Source organism: Mandrillus leucophaeus, unplaced genomic scaffold (genome assembly GCF_000951045.1).
Source record: "Mandrillus leucophaeus isolate KB7577 unplaced genomic scaffold, Mleu.le_1.0 Scaffold530, whole genome shotgun sequence".
Lineage (NCBI taxonomy): Eukaryota > Metazoa > Chordata > Mammalia > Primates > Cercopithecidae > Mandrillus > Mandrillus leucophaeus.
In genome coordinates, this window is record NW_012105698.1 from 763,822 (window position 1) to 784,517 (window position 20,696).

The 20,696-nt window shown below is 56.4% G+C and overlaps 1 protein-coding gene across 1 annotated transcript in view; it reads right to left on the reverse strand.

Annotated features, from left to right (window-relative positions):
- Positions 1–566: 566 nt before the first annotated feature.
- SCN4A (sodium channel, voltage gated, type IV alpha subunit) overlaps positions 567–20,696 on the reverse strand; it is a 34,785-nt gene continuing 14,655 nt past the window's right edge. Inside the window, exons 13-24 of the mRNA XM_011997101.1 lie at positions 19,264–19,620; positions 13,484–13,960; positions 11,455–11,590; positions 10,683–10,837; positions 9,962–10,135; positions 9,125–9,247; positions 7,456–7,734; positions 7,102–7,155; positions 6,769–6,906; positions 5,826–5,930; positions 4,869–5,139; positions 567–4,045 (exon numbers count right to left, since the gene is read on the reverse strand). Coding sequence (XP_011852491.1) covers positions 2,823–4,045; positions 4,869–5,139; positions 5,826–5,930; positions 6,769–6,906; positions 7,102–7,155; positions 7,456–7,734; positions 9,125–9,247; positions 9,962–10,135; positions 10,683–10,837; positions 11,455–11,590; positions 13,484–13,960; positions 19,264–19,620 — 3,492 coding nt within the window. The 3' untranslated portion in view covers positions 567–2,822. The remainder of the gene's footprint in view (positions 4,046–4,868; positions 5,140–5,825; positions 5,931–6,768; positions 6,907–7,101; positions 7,156–7,455; positions 7,735–9,124; positions 9,248–9,961; positions 10,136–10,682; positions 10,838–11,454; positions 11,591–13,483; positions 13,961–19,263; positions 19,621–20,696) is intronic.

Below are 20,696 nucleotides of genomic sequence, written 5' to 3' on the forward strand. Positions count from 1 at the left end.
AAAAAAAAAGAAAGAAAGAAAAAGAAAATTACATACCAGATTATATTTCACTCTCTGGGGGCTGTGGGCTAAACGTGCTGCATAAGAATATTCTTAGTCACAGGTCCATGTGACCCTGGGCTATTTGGGGGTCAGAAGTCAGTCCTCGGGTCAGTGCCTCTGGGGGGAGGGAGAGGCTGTGCTGTGTGCCCCACAGCCACCTTGAGGCCTCTCAGAGGGGCAAAGAAGTGACGGGGCCTCCAGAGAGGAGGAGCTGGGGACACAGAGTCCCAATGTGGATCACCCGGAAGAGAGGGAGTATGGTGCTGCCTGTTGTGGGAGCCGGGTCTTGACCCCTGATCCTATCTGGTTTTTTGGATTCCAGCTAAGCGGCTTTTGTAAGGAGGCAGGAGAGAGCTGGACTGGGCCAGAGCAGAGAGCTGGGGCCTCCTTATCCTGCCTGGCCCCCTGAGAAGCTCCGAGTCGTCCACGTTTGGCTCCAATCCCCGCGGACCCTTTCTGCTTCTCACTACTCTCAGCCCCCACCCACATCCACACACTGACACGCAGAAGGGAGAAACCACACACCAGAGGCACCAGGGAGGGTTTATTGTAAGAACTGTACAAAGGAGCCCACCTGCTGGCCTGGTGTGGGACCTGTTCCCCACTGGACCGGGCAGGAATGGGCGTCTGTGTGTAGGGGAGGGGCCACAGGCAGGGAGAGGCCAGACCCGGCTCATCTACTCTTCCTCTGCAACCTGCACACAGTCCGAGGAGAATATCCAATCAAAGAGATTTCTAAGGCTCCAGGGGTTGTGCCAGCCCAGGGTCCAGGAGGGCAAGGCAGAGGGGCAGGGTGCTGGGCAGGGGAGGCCGTCCCCATTAGACGAAACTTCTGAAGGAAGAGATGGAAGGAGTGGAGGCCTCCTTCCATAGGAGAGACATAGGCGGGAGGCATGGAGCAGGGCTGAGGCCATGGGTGTGACGATGAGAAACAGGAAGGGAAGGAGAGGAGCTCACCGGGAGTGAGAGAGAGGGCTGTTCAGGCAGGACCGGGAGCAGGTGAGAGAGCATGGTGGACAATAAAGACAACTCTGGCCTGTAGGCATGGCATGTAGATGTGCACACACACACACACACATGTGCACACACACAAGCACACATACATGTCTTGTTTTGAAGGTTTTGCTGCTTCCTGAATTTTAATCAAACTTTTCATGAGAAACAAGAAGAAAAAGAAGAGGCACTTAGGCCAACAGAATGCCCTGAGTACACACCTTACCATACGCATTCACACTCATCCACAGGTCCACTCTCCCAGACACGGGAACACTCCCAGGGACAGGCCTGCACAGTACGACACACCAGCCATACTCCATGGACCTTGAAACACTCCAGGGCACACTGACACACATATATACAAAGACACCCAGACACACGTGCATAATGCAGGCACCAGTACACAGTGGTTCACACACACATGTACAGTCACGCACTTGAACACACACACGGCTATACACACAGGCCTACAAGCATACAAGCAGACACACAGCCACAGGTACATACACAGTGAATAAATCCAGTGACGCCTGAGCAGGTCTCTCACCCCTCCTCCTCTGGACACAGCCTCTGTTCTCCAGGAGCCAGCAGAGGCCTGGCCCTGCCATGCCCAGAACCGCAGTGCAGAAGAAGTGCTTTTTCAGGCCACAGGAGGTTGGAAGGTTGAGCCTGAGCCAGTCGGGCCTTTCCTGCTGCACGCCCCAGGGTCAAAATATCTAACCTGAGCTAAACTGTACATTCTTAGGATCACTTTGAGGAGAGAGGTGGGAAAAATGAGGGGAGAGAATGAGACAGGCCTGGCGAGATGAGAAGGGAGATCTCTGAGGCTGGATGAGGCTCCTGGAGCCCTGGTGGTGCTCACGGAGGAGTGAGGCAGGGAGAGAGGGAAGGGGCAAGAATCTTCTTACTGAGCAGCAGGTCCCCGACCCCCGCTCAGGTCTGGATGCTCAGGCCATGTGCAGTGATCCAGCTGGCAGGACCCAGCCTGTCTCACCCGTGCTTCCTAGAAAAGGACAGTTCCCAAGTGGCATCCTTCCTTCTGTTCTTCCCCTAGGGGCCAGCCAGGGGAGCTATGGACCTGGATATGGCCTGGGAAAAGGTTTCAGGAGTCACCATCCCAGCCCAGGATCCAGTGGCCAATCAGGTTTTGAGGCTTGAGGAGCTATTTCTGAACCAGTCACATTTCCCTTGTCCAGGGAATTCCTGAGCTGGCCTGGTGGGCGAAGTTGCGCCCCAGAGTCAGAGCGGGCGGGCTGGCAGTGCCCTGGGGTTAGGTGTCTGCACTCCCTGAGGTTAAGACATCTTTGTCTGGGCTGGGGCTGAGGGGTCTGAGCCACTTCCTGGGGAGAGGCCAGTGACCCTTAAGACTCTGGTGATGGGGCAGCAACTGATGGCTCCACCGCAGGCCAGCTCCTCCCCAAGTGAGGGGCAGCGAGCGATTCCAACGTTCTGATCTCCCCCAGGCCAAAAGGAGGGGCGACAGGGCCCAGGAGGAGGTCAGAGCAACTTGAAGGTTAAATCATGGAGGCAGGGGACTCAGGCCCAGCATGGAGCCCCTGAGTGCAATGCCCATTTCCCATGGTCTAGAGACACAGGCGCTCGGGTCTGGAGATGCAGGCGCTTGGGCCTGGGTGTCAGCCCCAGTGTGGCCAAATCCTGTCCCCCATCAGGGAGCCAGACGCAGTCCCAGAACCAAAGCCCTCCTCCCTCACTCTGTATGCAGGCACCACGGGGGAGTTCTGGGGACTGTGCCGAGACTCAGAGGGCCACCTCGATGCTGCCTGCTAGACAAGAGACTCCTTGACGCCTGGGCGCACTATATGCCCCGGGGGAGAGGTGGGAGGCTGGGCAGTGTCTGAGGGGCTGATGGGCATCAGCCCCATAGTGGGTATGGCATCCCCTGCCTCGCCCTTCTCCTCTGGGCTCTGCGAGCTGCTGTTCCCGTTCTCGTGGCCATACATCTTGCTCATGGTGTTGGCAAGCAGCCCCTCCTTCTCAGGGGCGTTGTCCCCGCTGCCGTCGTGGCTGTGGCGGTACATGTAGGATGCCTGCTTCACGGAGCGCTGTAGCAGGTGCCGGCGGTAGGCCCTCTGGATCTTGATGGCGCACACCTCCTCGTGCTTCCTCTTGAGGGTGGTGGTGATGGGCTCGTAGGACACCTTGGAGGGGTTGGCTGCCATGAACTTCTCCTCCATGGTCTGCTTGAGGGCGTCCATTTCCCCAGAGTCACCCAGGACCTCTTTGGTCAGGGCAAAGAGGATGTCCAGGCAGTGGATCTTGTCCCCCGGCACCATGGGCAGGTCCAGCGTGATGAGCTTGATCTTGTTGGGCTTGGCGATCCTCAGTGGTTCCTGCAGGGTGTCCACGAAGTCCGAGAGGCGGCTGTAGGCAATGAACTGGGTGGCATCCGGGTCGAACTTCTCCCATGTCTCATAGAACATCTCAAAGTCATCCTCACCAAGGGGCTCGCTGCTCTCCTCTGTGGCCACGTTGAAGTTCTCCAGGATGATGGCAATGTACATGTTGACCACGATGAGGAAGGAGATGATGATGTAGCTGCAGAAGAAGCAGATGCCGATGGAGGGGTTGCCGCAGTCACCCTTGACACTGGTGCCCGGGTTCTCCAGGTTGGGGTCACAGTCTGGGGGCCCGCTGTTGAGGATGGGGTTGAGGAGCCCATCCCAGCCAGCCGACGTGGTGATCTCAAACAGGCAGATGATGCTGTTGCCGAAGGTCTCGAAGTTGAACATATCATCGATGCCCGACTCCTTCTTGACATAGGCAAAGTTGGACATGCCAAAGATGGAGTAGATGAACATGACCAGGAAGAGGAGGAGGCCGATGTTGAAGAGGGCAGGCAGCGACATCATGAGGGCGAACAGCAGCGTCCGGATGCCCTTGGCCCCACGGATCAGTCGCAGGACACGCCCGATCCGTGCCAGGCGGATCACACGGAACAGTGTGGGTGACACGAAGTACTTCTGGATCAGGTCGGAGAGTGCAAGGCCTGCGGGGAGGAGCTAGTGAGGACGCTGCCAATGGGGAGGGGAACCAGCACAGAGTGTGGGGAGCATGCGGGGCTCAGGGGGCCCATCCTGGTGTACTCTGCTCAAGTCTCAGAACACAGCCCAGATGACTGACAGGTGAGGCTGAGCTCTCCCACGGGTCTTGGGGCCAGGAGCTGCAGCTTTGTCTTGATGGAACTGGAGGTGGGATACCCTGAAGTGGGGGAGGGTAAGGTCCATTCCCAAGTCTGTTTGCAAATGCCACTGGTGTGTGTGTGTGTGTGTCTGTGTGTGTGTGTGAAAGAGACAGAGACAGAGAGAGAGAGGGAGAGAGAACAGCTGTGTGACTCTGGGTATGCCACTTCACTTGTTTGTGCCTCAATTTCCTTACCTGTAAAATGGGAACAACAGTTCCTGAGCAAGACATTGTTATGAACCACAGGTGAGATAATGCCTATCAAGCGCACAGCACAGTTGATAATAAATGGCAGCTAGTTTCTATCATAAATACTCGCATGACCGTGCACTTCTCAGTGCACACAGACATGGAACCATCTTTTACACTTTCGCTCAGTACGTAGGCACTGGAATGTACGTCTTCTGGTCAGTCCTGTGTCCGGAGGTGCATCCATGTATGCATGGGTGATGATCTGCCTGTGCACACACCCGTGTACCTTTGAGCACTGAGAGTGAATGGCAGGCACGCACAGGCGTGTGTCTGGGTGAGCATGTGAGGGTGCAGGGGCAGGTGTGTGCGCGTGAGGATGGATCTTCCCGAGTGCCTCAGCTCAGTGCTGCCCTGCCGGCCCAGCCTGCCCCACTCACCCACAATGGACAGGATGACGACCACGAAGTCGAAGATGTTCCAGCCGACGGTGAAGTAGTACTGGCGCAGGGCGAGCATCTTGAGCACGCACTCCCCTGTGAAGATGATGATGAAGATCATGTTGATGTTGTACAGGATGTCCACCTTGAGCTGGCTCTGGTCGTCTGTCTCCACCATCATGGTGACCATGTTGAGGCAGATGAGGATCATGATGGTGATGTCGAAGGCCTGCTTCGTCACGAGGTCATACACCATGCCCTGGATCTTGTTCTGCAGCATGGGTGGCAGTGGACGTGGGGGAGTCGGGGTGGCCAGGCCCAGACAGGACATGGACAGGCAGGAGACACAGGATGGCACCACAGCATGACAGAGATGACAGAGACAGAGACAGAGACAGAGAGAGAGAGAGAGAGAGAGAGAGAGAGAGAGAGGAGGTATTGGGAGTTGTGGTAGAGTCAGCCAGGGGAGGAAGGGTGACCTATCCGATCATGATAGGTCTGGGACCAGGTCATTTTACGGGGTTAATGGTCCCTCCTTCTCCCCTGGGGACCCCCTTGAAGGTCCTCCAGATGCTCCTCCCCTTTCTCCCAAAGTCATTGCTCCTGGGGAGGGTGTCTGGACATCCTCCTCCTTCCCCTTGTGGGAGCCCTTGCCCCAGGGGCCACTGGGGTCCCAGGTGGGAGGTAGATGGGCACTGAGGAGCTTCACAGGGTCAGGTGAGGGTAGAGCAGCCACTGGAGTTTCATGGACAGCCTCTGTGCATATGGTGTCTCTGTGGCACTACAAAGAGGCATCTCTCCCTGCAGGTAGACCACGTCCCCTGCCCCCGGGGTGGGCCTAACCTCACCCAGGGACACAGCCTGGTGGGTGGAGGGCAGGAAATCTTTTATCCCCATCAGTCCCCTAGTAAGGAGCCTGGCACCACACACAGGACAGGGGGCCCAGGGGGGAGGTACCTGGGGCCGGGGAATTGGTTTCTGAGGCTTCTTGGAGCCAAGCTTCTTCATGGCGTTATAGTATTTCTTCTGTTCCTCTGTCATAAAGATGTCTTTCCCTCCAAAGTATAGTGGGATATGGCTTGTCAGATTGGGGTGGGGTCCCCCTTCCTGCCTCCAGGACCCCCCACCTCAGGCACCACCTATAAGGCAGCCCCCACCCCTGTAGATCGGCCTGGAGGAAGGCAGAGGGTCAGAGATGGAGGGACAAGGGGAGAATGGGGGACCGAGGAGAAGGGAGGGAAGGGGAGTGGGGATCAATGCTGTCTTGCAGTCTGTTTCTGGCTACTTTTCATCAGTATCTTGCTGAGCCCTACAGTAACCTACAGGGCAGGTTGTAGCAGCCTCTTTTTTTCTTTCTTTTTTTTTTTGAGATGGAGTCTAGCTCTATCATCCAGACTGGAGTGCCAGTGGTGCAATCTCGGCTCACTGCAACTCCACCTCCTGGGTTTAAGCGATTCTCCTGCCTCAACCTCCTGAGTAGATGGGATTACAGGTGCCTGCCACCATGCCCAGCTAATTTCTTCTTTTTTTTTTTTTTTTTTTTTTTTTTTTTTTTGTATTTTTAGTAGAGACGAGGTTTCACCACGTTAGCCAGGCTGGTCTTGAACTCCTAACCTTGTGATCTGCCCACCTCGGCCTCCCAAAGGGCTGGGATTACAAGCGTGAGCCACTGCACCTGGCCCAGCAGTCTCATTTTACAGATAAGGAAGCCAAGGTTCACGGAGGCCAAGTCACTTGTTCAAGACGGCCTGGTGGGACTGGGACTCAAGCTACCTTCCTGAACCAGCAACCTGGTAGGTGCTCAGGCAGCATTTGTGGGTTTGCACAGTAGAGAGTGGACAAGGGAGGGAGGAGGAAGGTCCTGCACGGGGAGGGCCCGGGGGGCTGGGCTGATACTCATCTTCTTCTTCTGCTGGTTGAAGTTGTCAATGATGACACCAATGAAGAGGTTGAGGGTGAAGAAGGAGCCGAAGATGATGAAGATGACAAAGTAGAGGTACATGTAGAGGTTCACCTCGTACTGCGGCTGCTCCTCCTTCTGTGGAAGCCACAGGGTGGGACGGCGTGGGTGTGCACGCTGGCTTCTCCCTGCCCCCCACAGCCCTGAGGGCAGGACCCATCCACCCCCAGGACTGCCGGGTCTCGGGGACAGAATGTGCTGCCGTGTCTCCCTCCTGTCTGAGTCCTCTTCCCTGGCTCACTCACCAGCCACATCTCAGCGACCCCGACTCACCTCCCGGGAGTCCACGGCTGCATACATGATGTCCATCCAACCCTTGAAGGTGGCCTGAGACAGTGTGGTTGGGGAGTGAGCCGGGGGGCTGCTCCCTGCTTTCATCATCCATGAGTTTCCCTCCCCCGCCCAACCTGGTCCTCCCCTGCCAGAGGCGACCTGCCAGAGCCCCACTGGGCAAGCATCAAATAAAGACCAGAGGGGTCTAGACACTGCCTGGGGGCCCCCCAGCATTGGAAGCAGGGTGGGCGGTCCCCTAACAAGGAATGACATTGGAGTTGGGTACAATGAGAGGGACCGGGGTGGGGGGCACCTCCCTCCAGGTTCCCGGCAGGGGTGGTGGGTCACACTCACCACCTGCAGGAGGGAGAGATAGCCCAGGCCCACGTTGTCGTAGTTGACCTTGACGTTGAGCCAGCGGACCTGGCCCGTGTGCATGAGGCTCTCGCACTCAGACTTGTTGTTGACCTCGGAGATGTCGAACCTCTCAGAGGTGGTGGTGTTGATGCAGTAGTAGAACTTGCCAGCAAACAGGTTGACACCCATGATGCTGAAGATCAGCCAGAAGATGAGGCAGACGAGCAACACGTTCATGATGGAGGGGATGGCGCCCAGGAGGGCGTTCACCACCACCTGGGGGCCAGGGGGTCCATTGCCAGTGCCTCTCCCAGCCTCTGAGAGAGGGCTCCCAATCTCCATGCCACCCAGGGGACCAGGCAGAGCTGGGCATTGTCAATTAGGGAGGGCTTCCTAGAGGAGGGCTGACCTGCTGGGCTGTGTGTGTGTGCAGGTTGGGGGTGGTGAGGGGGAGGGGGAGGGAGCTGCAGGCCTGGTGGTCAAGAGGGTTCTCTGCTTGGCTGGAGCCATCAGCCCGGAGTAGGGGTGCTGGGTTTCTCTGGAAGCAGCCTGGTCACGGGTCACCAGGCAGGAGACAAACACTCTTTGCTCAGCCCCCATAGGAAACTCAGCTCACGTGACCCAGCCCCTGCTCATGGGTTTTCAGCTCCAGAGCCCCAGACACAGGCACAGAAAAGAGGGCACCAGGGCCTTTGAAGCAGCAGGAACTCTGGGACAGAAGCCCCGTCCCCACCAGCCTAGTCACGCAGCCCACCCGACCACTGCAGACTGGGCTGGATCTGAGACCCCTCTCTTTTTACAAAGGAGCTATTTCATGACCTCCAGAGTGGGTGGCACAAGCCCGGTGTGCCCAGGGGAGCTCTATTCCTGGTTGGGGCACCGACCAGCTGCGTGGCCACAGGCAGCTTGTTTCCCCTCAACGGGAGGGCTCTCTGGCTCTGGGGGTCAGAGTGCCCAGCATTCGGCTGGCCTCTTGCAGGGACAGGAAGGGGACGCTTGGGTGGGCTCGCCATGGCTTCCGGATTTGCAGAAATTTGTCCCGCTGGAGCAGGTCTTGCTCCCGGCAGACCTCTCTTCCTGGGGAAGTCCCATTTTTCTTGCCCAAGCCCTGTGTTTACCTGTCACTTCCGCTCTCCAGGGCCTGAGTGGATCTTCCCCAAACTGACCCCAAGCTCAAGGGCATGGCCCCAACCGTGACGCCAAGCTCATCAGTGGGGGGTGAGGGGGAGGCTCAGAGCCAGGGTGCAGGCACCTTGTTTCAAAGCCCTGGATGGCTCAGTCTGAGGCTGGGGAGGGCCACCCATAAACCCATTCATAAACCACCCATAAACACCACATAAACCTGCCTTCCTTCCTCCTCTTCCCTGGCCGTGGGGCCCTCCTGGGTGCTTCTGCAGTCTCTGCTCCCCCCAGCTAGTGGCAGAGGTAAGCTAAGGGCGGGTTGGATCAGGGGCTGAGGGCGGGAATGGGGCAGGCAGAAGATGGGCTGCGGGGAGGACAGCTAGGCGAAGTGGGGGGCCAGACCTGGCCTCAGGCAGGACCGTTGGTCCAAGCTCTCTACCTCCCTCTGGCGGTGGTTGGAGTATAGACATGCACTCTCCACCCTGCACTGAAGGTGGCCGGTCCCCCATCCCCAGCCCACCCCAGAGGCCCCTTCAGCACCCACCCTCATGCCCTCGAATCGGGACAGTGCCCTCAGGGGACGCAGGGCCCGCAGTGTCCGCAGGGATTTGATGGGTCCCAGCTCCGAGTAGCCCAGCCAGTTGGCCACCAAGCTGATGATGGACACCTGCAGGGGAGGGGTGGGGGGTCACTGTGTGCAAGGCCCCAGCCTCCCCTCAAGCCCAGGCCACAGGGGTCTTCCTGGACTCAGCTCCTGGCTGTCTCCCTCAGATCCCCTCCCTAGTGGGTGGTTCTGTCTGGTGGGAAGAGCAGCTCTGGCACCTGTCCCAGTACCTGTAGGAGCCTGGCGACACCTCAGTGATGTCATCAACTAACTGGGGATGACTGAATAGGAGGGATGGTACCTGACTCCTTCGAGAGGCCTGTGAGCGCATCTAAGAGGCTAAGAAAATCCTCCATTCCTGGTCGGGTGTGGCAGCTCATGCCTGTAATCCCAGCACTTTGGGAGGCCAAGGTGGGAGGACTGCTTGAGCCCAGGAGTTCAAGACTGGCCTGGGCAACATAGCAAGACCTCATCTTAAAAATAAATACATAAAATGTACGAAGTAAGAAACTCCTCCACTCCTATTGGCAGGGATAGTAAGTAGTCCTCCTGCCTGCTGTCCTCCCACAAGGCCTCCTTCCCCTAGAAGAAGGGAAGGCCTCCCAGTCCCTAACCCCTCCCTGGGCAGCTGTGTCTGAGAAGGGCAGTGCTGATGGAGGGTCTGACTCTGGGGGTGGCCTCAGGCAGGTCCTGCCCTTCAGGGCCTGGGCTTCCTGAGGTCCCCGCCACATTGACAGCCTCTGAATGTAGCTACGGGGCCGGCGTGGGGGCACTCACATCCACGATGAGGAAGTCGAGCCAGCACCAGGCGTTGGTGAAGTACACCTTAAAGCCGTAGGCCACCCATTTGAGCAGCATCTCCATGATGAAGATGTAGGTGAAGACCTTGTCAGCATATTCGAGGATGGTGCGGATGACTCGCCGCTGCTCAATGTAGATGTCCTCGAAGGCCTGGGGGCACCAGCACCACGAGGGTGGCTGGGGTCCAGCAGACTGGGGCGGCAGCCAGGTCCCCTGCCCTGCTCGATGCTGCTGGTTCCCAGGGGTCTGCCGTGGGGGCCCAGCCCAGGGGACAGACTGTCCGCATCTCCTGGACTCCCACCACCCATCGTGGGGATAAGTACATTTCCTAGTGGGGAGAATCCCTCAGCCCTCCTTCCCCAAGCCCAACAACAGCAAATTGCAATCATCTGCTGGGCAGGTCCACAGTGACACATCTTCGGTCCTGCGCCCCTCGTTCCCAGGGTTCTCCTGCCTCCTCGTCAGCAGAGATTGCACAAAAGTCAGCGCCCAAGTAACAACGGAGGACCTCTGCCGTGTTAAGAAAGTCAGCACATCCTGTAACCTATCCTGGAAGCACAGCGAGTTCCTTTAGGATTCTCAGGGTTTGGGACTGACCAGGGTATGGTCCTTTCTGTGTGTGGAGATGGGGAGCTCCTGGAGGACCTGCTGCAGGCCTGGCCCCTGCCCCTGCCCTGTGCTCCCAGGTGGTGCCTACCAGAGCCCCGCTGCTGAGCAGGATCATGAAGACAATGAAGGTCTCGAACCAATTGTGCTCGACGATCTTGAAGCAGGCCCTGCGCAGAGTCCACCACTTCTTCCCACGGCCCTGAGAGATGTCCACGTAGAGGCAGGGCCAGCGCTGCACACAGGCTGATGGGGGACGGGGACAGGCACCACATCATGGGCCTGAGGTTGCCTTGGGGTACACAGTCAGCACCCTCCCACGGCGTCCCAGGATGCCTCTCTCCGGCTCCCAGACGCGGGGCCCCCACCTCCTCCCTCACCCAGCTCCATCGGGCTGACATGGGGGGCTCAGGGCCTCCCTCCACAGCCGGATCCAGCATGTGACAACGGCTTGCAGAGGAAAGGCCTCCTGGCCCCCAGCCCCGGTGCTGGCGCTCTCAGCTGCCCCACTCCCCACCTCGCCCAGGCAGTCTCCACCCTGCACAGCCCAGCAAGCTCTATGGACAATGACATTTCTCCAGTGCCGTGTCCTGAAGGCCTTGCTCCCTGAAGATGGAGGGGAGGATCTCAGGAGCTGACACCCGCACTCTTGCACATTCGCTCCAAGCTAGGTCTGCACCAAGGGCTCTGCATGGATCTTGCGCCACAGCTCTGGGCACGTACTGCCACCACCCCTAGACACGTGAGGCACGGGGATGACCAGGCAGCCCCAGGTTCATGTGCTTTTGGCCCTGGTGTAGCCTGCCCCTTGCAAGGGCTGCAGGCCTGGGGGAGACACCCAGACGAGGTGGGGGTGCCCTCACCCTCGGTGAAGCACTCCTCAGGCTGCTCCCCCTCGGGATTCTCCTCTGCCTGCTCCTCAGGGTCCTCCTCGGGGGGCTTGTAGTCAGCTGTGCTGCAGACGGAGGAGTTCCCATCATAGAGGGGCTGCGGCGGCTTCTGCAGAGGTCACAGGGTCACGTGACATCTGGGTCCCTGAGAGACCCCCTCATTCTCCCACCAGATGGGGCAGGATGGAAGACAAGAAGGGAAGGGAAGAAGAGAGGGAGGAGCAAACTTATTCATTCATTCATTCATCCAGCCCTGGATGGTCGAGGAACCATGGGGATATATGCCTGCATGGCACTTACATAAGGAGTGGAGCGGGGCTGATGCCTGGAAAGGAATGGTGAGGGCATGAGGACGCATGTGAAGGACTCAGATGAGGGAGGAGGCGGGGACCCTGGCCCGAGTGGGGGGTCTGGGAGGCGTGGGGGGCCTGAAGGTAGCTCTGAGGGGGCAGGGGTATGAAAAGGGGTCAGGATGGAGCCAGGCTGTCACAGCCCTCAGAGCATGGGCGTGTGGTGCCCCTAGCATCTGAGCTTTCCCACCCCCAGGGTCTGTTTGGCTGAGGAATCCAGAAAGGGTGGAAAATGTTCCCCAGCCAAAGCCTCCATCCCATGCCAAGGGAACCTGATCAGTGTTGGGAGCGGGAGTGGGGGAGGCGGGTGCTCCAGCCGGGCCAGGCCTCCTCCCACTTCCTCCTGCTGGGCCAGGCCAGCTTCCCTGCCCCAGCCTCCACCCTGCAGGGGACCCCTTCAAGGCTGAGGGTGGGGCCTCTGAAGAGAAGGAAGAAGAGGGCAACTTGTGGGGCAGCTCTGTATCCAGAGTGGTGACCAGAAAACCGCCATGGTGGTGGCGGGGGGGTCCTTGTTTTCAGTTGACAAAAAGGGAGACTGAGGCACAGAGTGTTAGGTCAGCCAGGGCATCCACTGAGTTGCTTGCCCCGAATGTGCACCCAACTCCCTAAATCCCCCTTGGAGCTGTGCTCGCCCTCCTTGAACAAGTCCCCAGGTCCTGGCCCTGGGAAGCCTGGGACTTTGGTGCTCTCCAGCTCCCCTGCCACCTGAGTGCCTCATACCGAGGTCTGTGCCACAGTTGCCTGGGTATTTATAGCTCATAGGCACTTGGCCCCTGGTAAGCCAGCGTGCCACATATTTGGGGGGAATAAGGAGTCAAAAACTTTCAGGGCAAAGTTCATTAGGCTCAGGCTGATGGTGTAGGGGTGGGCAGGGGTGCCCGTCCTAGCGCCTGTATAAGTCCTTTCCCTGCCAGAGCTGGACGGTGGGGAAGGGGGCTCAAGACCCAGGTAGGGTCCCATCCTCAGCCCCAGCTGCTGGGGGTGACCACTACTGCGTTCCTTTCCCTTCCTCGCCCTCGCAGTGTGGGGGGTGGGGAGGGGCATCTGAGAACAGCAGCATGCCCCCGGCATGGTTGAGGGGTCAGGGTTCCTGCCTGAGGCTTCTGCCCTCCTTGTCCCCAACTCTCGTTGGCCCCGGCTCCTCTCCTGAGTCCCCTGCCTGGATCTGGCACTTTGGCCCACACTGGGAAGTTGGGAGCAGACCCAGGTGGGGTCTAAACAGAAATAGAGGGTAAGTGTGAGGACTGGGCAAGGGGCCTCAAGCCCAGAGGATAACATGTAAGAGAGGCCTCTCAGGTCCTGGTCCTGGAGCTACAGTGCCCAGGTAAGAGCAGCATGTCCAAGGGCACCACCTGCTGGTGAGAGGGACCCAGGTGTTGTTCTGGTCCAGGCATGAACTGAGAGAATCAGGGTTTCCGGACAGACAGGGCTGATCATCAAACCACATCAATAACCATAGTGACAGCCGCCACTCACAGGGCACTGACTGCATGCTTTACATACAGCGTCTCACGTAATGCTCACAACAATGCCATAGGGCACCACCCCCATTTTACAGCTGGAGAAACGGAGGCTCAGAGAGGACTTAGGACTTGCTCCAGGTCACAGGAGAATTTGAAGCTGGGTCTGTCTGAGCCCTGGCCCTGGCTCACCTTGCTATCCTCAGGCTCCGAGAAAGTGTCTGTTTCCTCCTCGGTAGGCATCTCCAGGTCGGACTCCTCAGAGGCGATGGGCACCTGTATGGTCAGGTAGGGGTTGTTGATGAAGTTAAGGTGGTCCAGCTCGATGCTGGATGGTGGGTCATCAGCCAGGCTCATGTGGTTCAGGATATGACTGTCCTTCTTCAGGTCCTCCTCGGGCGGCTCCTTCTTCTCATCCACAGGGGCAGTCTCCCCGGCCTCTCCAGCCTCCCCGGCCCCGACAGGCTCCCCGAGGCTGAGCATGATGTCCTTGGGGCTCAGGATCTTGCCATGCAGCAGCCCCAGGAGGAAGGCCTTGGCAAAGCTGATGCCCAACTTGATGCGCCCGATGGCAATCTGCAGGTTGTTCATCTCACCGTCCTCATCCGAGGCTGCCAGACTGTCGGCGCTGAAGGAGCTCAGCAGCAGAGCCAGGAACAGGTTCAGGACCTGGGGCATGGAGTCAAGGGGAGCCTCACATCAGTCCCCGGGACCCAGAGGGTGCCACCTTCAGCCAGCACAGGGGTCCTCGGTCTACAGATCCAAACGACCACACGTTGGGCATTTAAAATGCCACCTAAGAGGTGCTCACAACTGCCCGTGGAGGTGATGCTTATCATCCCTTCCGCAGTTGGGGAAACTGAGTCTTGGGCTTCTGAGAGGACTCTGCTGCCCAGGGCAGAGGCAGGGTTTAGGGAGGCCTGCTGGGGCACAGGGACTCTCTCCATGACTGTTCTTTTTTTTTTTTTTTGAGATGGAGGAGTCTCCCTCTGTTGCCTCCAGACTCCAGGCTGGAGTGCTGTGGCGTTACCTCGGCTCACTGCAACCTCCGCCTCCCAAGTTCAAGTGCCACCATGCCTGGCTAATCTTTGCATTTTTTGTAGAGATGGGGTTTCAACATGTTGCCCAGGCTGGTCTCAAATTCCTGACCTCAGGGGATCCGCCTGCCTCAGCCTCCCAATGTGCTGGGATTAGAGGCGTCACCACCATGCCTGGCCCATGACTGTCCTTTACCTCCACTTCTGGAGGATGCAGAACAAAGAACTGGGCTCAAGTTGCCGAGCTTCCAGGACTTACTGGGAACCTTTATCTTTTGTGCCTTCTTCTCCTCCTCTGTTAAGTGGGACTATAGACCCCGCGCTCCTGGTGTGCAGAAACCTGGCCCCTGCTACTCTGGAAGGGACATGTGACCTACTATTTACCCTCTTTTCTCCTCTTGGGGTTTCTGACTCCATCTATTGTGGTTCTTGTCCCACATCCCTAAGGAAAGAGACTTAGGAGACTACTGCTCTTCCCCCACAGCACCCCCACCCACTTTATTTTCCAGTGGATGGACATTTCCTGAGCCCCTGTCACTGCATGAATGGCCTCAGGGAGCTCACAGCCCAGCAGAGACAGAGAGCGGATCAGACACATGCAATACTGTGGGTTTGGGTGGCAGCAGAGACTGGAGTGCACAGCTTTTAGAACCATATTGCAGGGCTCTGAACCCCAGTTTATTAGGTGTGTGCTCTGAGGCAAATTGCTTCACTGTGCTGTGCCTCAGTTCCCTCATCTGTAAAAAGGAGATTATGCCAGTGTTCCTTCCATTGTTGTGAGGATTAAAAGATCAATACAAGCCCCGGCACGGCGGCTCACACCTATAATCCCAGCACTTTGGGAGGCTGGGGCGGGCGGATCATGAGGTCAGGGGATCGAGACCATCCTGGCTAACATGGTGAAACCCCGTCTCTACTAAAAATACAAACAATTAGCTGGGTGTGGTGGCATGCGCCTGTAGTCCTAGCTACTTGGGAGGCTGAGTGAGGTAGGAGAATCGCTTGAACCCAGGAGGCGGAGGTTGCAGTGAGCCGAGATCACGCCATTGCACTCCAGCCTGGGCGACAGAGTGAGACTCCGTCTCAAAACAAAACAAAACAAAACAAAACAAAACAAAACAAAAACAAAAACAAACAAAAAAAAACAAGCAAGAAAACCCATCAATACAGGTAGAGCACACAGTAGGCACTCAACACATGTTGGCTGTTATTATGTTTGAAATAATAGAAAGGTATACAAGGTGCTCCAGCCTGGCCAACATGGTGAAACCATGTACTAAAAATACAAAAATTAGCTGGGTGTGGTGGCACACACCTATAATCCCAGCTACTTGGGAGGCTGAGACAGGAGAATCACTTGAACCTGGGAGGCAGAGGTTGCAGTGAGCCCAGATTGCACCACTGCACTCCAGCCTGGGTGACAGAGCGAGACCCTGCCTCGGGGGAAAAAAAAAAAAAAAGAAAAGAAAAGAAAAACAAGCAAGCAAGCTATACAAGGTGTAGGGAAGAGTGTGGTGAACTCTGAGGCCAGCTCAGCATTTTATAGATGAGTAAACTGAGTCCCAGAGAGGTGGCATGGCTTGCCCTAGGACACAGAGCATAGCCAGGACTAGAACCAAGCTTCTAGTCATTGTATAACTTTAGAAGGCATCATTCACTTAGACTACAAGGTGAATGGCAGCCATGAAGGTCTTTAATGTGGTCACCCTTCCTTCTACCAGTCTGCCTGGCCCTGGGCAGTGGGGGGAAGGGGAATCCTGTCTGGGGTGAGGGTCCTGGCTCCTGTCAGCCAGAAGCATAGCCAGGTTCTTCCTTGGGAGGCCTGGGGGAGTGAGAGGGCGCAGGGAGTTGGGGAGCCTGCACTTGCGGATCCGCCACCCTTGGCCGACTCCTCGGCAGGTCTCACTCCAGGCTCTCACCAGCTTCCTCCAAGGTCTTCTCGTCATTGTCTTCACTACATTCCATTGATTATATTCTGTTAATCATATTAATATACTCTCTTTAAAAAATATCTGAAAACCCTCTTTGAGAGAACGTGCTGGGGGAATTTCCACGGCTCCGTTCCTCCCTGCCATGTCCCCTAGAGGCTTTTCTGCCTTTGCCCCCCACCAAAACGCAGTCTTTCTTCTCCCTCTCTCGGGGGGAGGGATCCAGTTGCCAGAAACACATCTGAGATGGGAATTAGCTGCTCTCTGGATCAGCAGGGTTTGCACACGGCTCCTGCCCAAGACAGAAATAGCCGCCTCAGACAGGGGGGAAGGGAGGAGGGGAGGGGGCCAACATCAATTTCCCTGGGGGTTCTGTGCTTTGGGTTACTGGTGACCTAGTCACTTCCTCTTCTTCTTCACAGTTACCCACAGGAAGTGACCAAGTGCCATGGGCACAGGGGGTGTGGGTCCTCACACTCTCTGGCAGGGTGCCCTGGTGGCCTCTGGCAGACACCTGCTTCTCTGAAGCCTAGGGAGGTGGTGGGAGGGGACAGTGCCCAAGGAGCTGACAGTGCCACCTCCCTGGGCCGCTCCACTCCCTCTGAGCAAACTGAGAGGGCTACAAAGCTGGGTTGGGAAAGGATGTCAGTGGTGTGTGTGTGTGTGTGTGTGTGTGTGCATGTCTGTGTGATGGGGGTGACAGGTACACAGAGGCAGGGTCTGCACTGGTTCCAGACTCTGCAGCCAGACTGCGGGCTCCTGTCCCACACACGGAACAGATTCACCTCCCTAAGCCTGTTTCCTCATCTATAAAACAGATGAACCAGCGCAGCCCTCACAGGTGGGTGTGAGGATGAGGTGAAATGAATACACGTGAAGCACCCAGAATGCTAGGTAAATGCTAAATAAATGTCAGCTGTCACCATGCTTCAGCTGGTGCTGACGTTATCATTATTACGATACTGTTATTGTTGACATTATTGTTACTGGAGTTATACGGACCCAGTTCCAGTACCAGCTCTGTTTCTCACCAGTTGTGAGGTTCTGGGCAGTGCCTCCTCGAGGGCGTGGAAATAACATTTCCTGTCTCATGGGGTGGCTGAGAGAATTAGGCACAATGCCGGTAAATCCCTTTGGCAGGGACTGACACACAGTAGGCCCCCACTGCCAATACAGGAGCATCATCCTGGTGGCAGGAACCTAAACCAGCACTGCCCTGCTCCATGCATGTAACACCTGCACCCCCAACCACGTGGCCAGGCACTTTGGTAAGCACTTGTAAGCGCATGCATCACGTAATCCTTGCAACCACCCAGTGAAAGAGTCATCCCCATTATCATCCCCATTTTCCAGATAGGAAAACTAAGGCCCAAAGGGTTAAATAACGGGCTTAAGGTTTCCCAGTCAGTGAGTGGCAAAGTGGGGGCTTAAAACGTTTTTGAGTTTCCGCACATAGAAACAGCAACCCCCTGAAGACTCGGTCACCCCCAAGTCCTTAGACTTACATCCACAAACTCCTGCTCAGGATCTGCTGTCCCCATCCCCAATCTTGCCCCGAAGTTGGGCCCAGGCACCTTCCCTCTCTCTCCCCACTCCCTAAGACCCTCCTTTCAGGGACAGGAGGCCTGGGTTCTCTTCTGTAGCTGCAGCATGGTCTTATTCTGCAGCCAAGGTGACACCCCCTTCCCCCTCTGAGTGCTGCCCCCAGCCGGAGATCAGCGATATCCGAGAAGTGCTGTCCCTGCAGCTCAGGGATTCCATAGGTCTTTGGGGAACATGGGGACAGGCGTCTTCCCAGTCCCTGTTGCCCAGGGAAGCACCAGCCACTGCAGGGGGCAGCTGGGCACAGTATTGTAGGGCTCTGGCAGGAGTGACCTCCACTGCCACCCCAAGAATGGGAGGAGTCAGGGTCACCTGCAGGGTCCCTAGCCACAGAAATGCTGGCCAGCTGGACCATGGCCCTACACCCTGGCTGTCACCTCCCGGCCCCTTCCTCTGCACCAGCCCCGCATGCCAAGTCCTGAGCCACAGCAAGCGGCAGAAGAGATGCAGTTTATGCCATCTGCATTTTCCCAATATCTTCACCTGTTTCTTTTATGTTTTCTAGTGATGGGGTCTTGCTCTGCCTCCCAGGCTGGAGTACAGTGGTGGGATCATAGCTCACTACAGTTTTGAAGTCCAGGGCTCAAACCATCTTCCTGCCTCAGCCTCCCAAGTAGCTGGGTTTGGTGTGTGCCACCATGCCTAGCTAATTTTTTTCATTTTTCCATTTTTTGCAGAGATGAGGTGTCTTGCTGTGTTGCCCAGGCTGGTCTTGAACTCCTGGCCTCGGCCTTCTAAAGTGCTGGGGCTATGGGCATGAGCCACCACATCCAGCCTGATTCTCTTTTTTGGAGCCTGGACCATAGGCCCTGGAGCAGAGGAGGTCAAGAGGGTGGGAGGAGGCCAGGAGGCCCAGATTCCCCCACAACACTGTGCCTTTGTACACACTATGGCATCATCTTTGCAGTGACCCTATGAAGTCCCTGTTGTTTTTCTTCTATCTGACAGTTAGAGAACCCAGCCCGACTAGAAAGCAGCAATTAGCTCAAGGTCACACAGATGATGGCAAAGGAGCTGGGACTGGAATGTGGATCTGTCTGATTCATTATCATGTTGCTTTACTCAAAACACTAGGTTCCAACAGTGCTACTCACAGCATGGTCCCAGAACCAGCATCAGCATCCACTGATCAGCATCACCTCAGGGCTTGTCAGAAATACAGATCCCCAGGCCTAGGCCCAGAGCCGCTGAATCAGACACTCTGGGGGTGGGGCCAGGGATCTATGTTTTAAGTAACTCCTAGGTGATTCTTACACAGGTTAAAATTTGAGAACTACTGGGTTAAACCACATAAAATTGCCATTTTGGAGAGGATGTGTTGGGGAGATAGAAAACAGTGAAACATCAGGCACAACTTGTATGCTTCCCGGGCGAGGGCAGGGGCCACCCAGCCAGCCTCACTCACCACGAGGTTGCCGATGACCATGACCATGAGGAAGACGGTGAGGCACATGGCTTGGCCAGCCACCTCCATGCAGTCCCACATGGTCTCGATCCACTCCCCGCACAGGATGCGGAAGACGATGAGGAAGGAGTGGAAGAAATCATACATGTGCCAGCGAGGCAGGCTGCAGTCCAAGGCGATCTTGCACACGCAATCCTTGTAGCTCTTGCCAAACAGCTGCATGCCCACCACGGCGAAGATGAACACGATGATGGCCAGCACCAGCGTCAGGTTGCCCAGCGCCCCCACAGAGTTGCCAATGATCTTGATGAGCATGTTCAGCGTCGGCCATGACTTGGCCAGCTTGAAGACCCGCAGCTGCCGGGCAGGGGAGGGCAAGGGTGAATGAAGCCCAGGGACCACCACCCAAGGCAGCCCCAGCCTTAGGAGAAAGAACAGTGTCGAGTAGCTTGAATCTCCAGCCCCCTGCACGATCTGAGTCCTCAGTTTGCCCTTCTGTTAAATGGGAACACTCATTTTACCACCTCAGGCCCTTCATGCGTTAAAAAGAAAACAAGTTCGGGCAGGGCTCGGTGGCTCACGCCTGTAATCCCAGCACTTTGGGAAGCCGAGGCGGGCGGATCACTTGAGCTCAGGAGTTGGAAACCAGCTTGACCAACATGGTGAAATCCTGTTTCTACTAAAAATACAAAAAATTAGCTGGGTGTGGTGGTGGGTGCCTGTAATCCCAGTTACTCAGGAGGCTGAGGCAGGAGAATCGCTTCAACCTGGGAGGCAGAGGTTGCAGTGAGCGAAGATTGTGCCACTGCACTCCAGCCTGGGCTACAAAGCGAGAATCCATTTCAAAAAAAAAAAAAAGAAAAGAAAAGAAAAGAAAAGAAAAAAACAAGTCCTTATCTGTTAAAGATACAGACTATGGCCGGGAGCAGTGGCTCACACCTGTAATCCCAGCACTTTGGGAGGCCGAAGAAGGTGCATCACTTGAGCCTAGGAGTTGGAGACCAGCCTGGGCAACATGGCGAAACTCTGTCCTACAAAAAATACAAAAAATTAGCTAGGCGTGGTGGTCTGAGCCACCATGTGGTGGTCCCAGCTATGCAGGAGGCTGAGGTGGGAGAATCACCTGAGCCTGGGGAGGTCAAGGCTGCAGTGAGCAGTGATTGTGCCACTGCACTCCAGCCTAGGTGACAGAGAGGCCCTGTCTAAAAAAAAACACAGACCAAAGTATTTACAAGTGAAATTATATGTTGGGATTTGCTTTCACAATAAAAATTGGGGAACAGATGCAACAGGAATTATAGAATGCTGACAGTTGTTGAAGCTGGGTACATAGGTACATGGAGGTTCATTATACTTTCTCTACACTTTTGTGCATGCATGAAAAGGTCACTTGATAAAGGTTTTTTTTTTTTTTTTTTTTTTTTTTTTTTTTT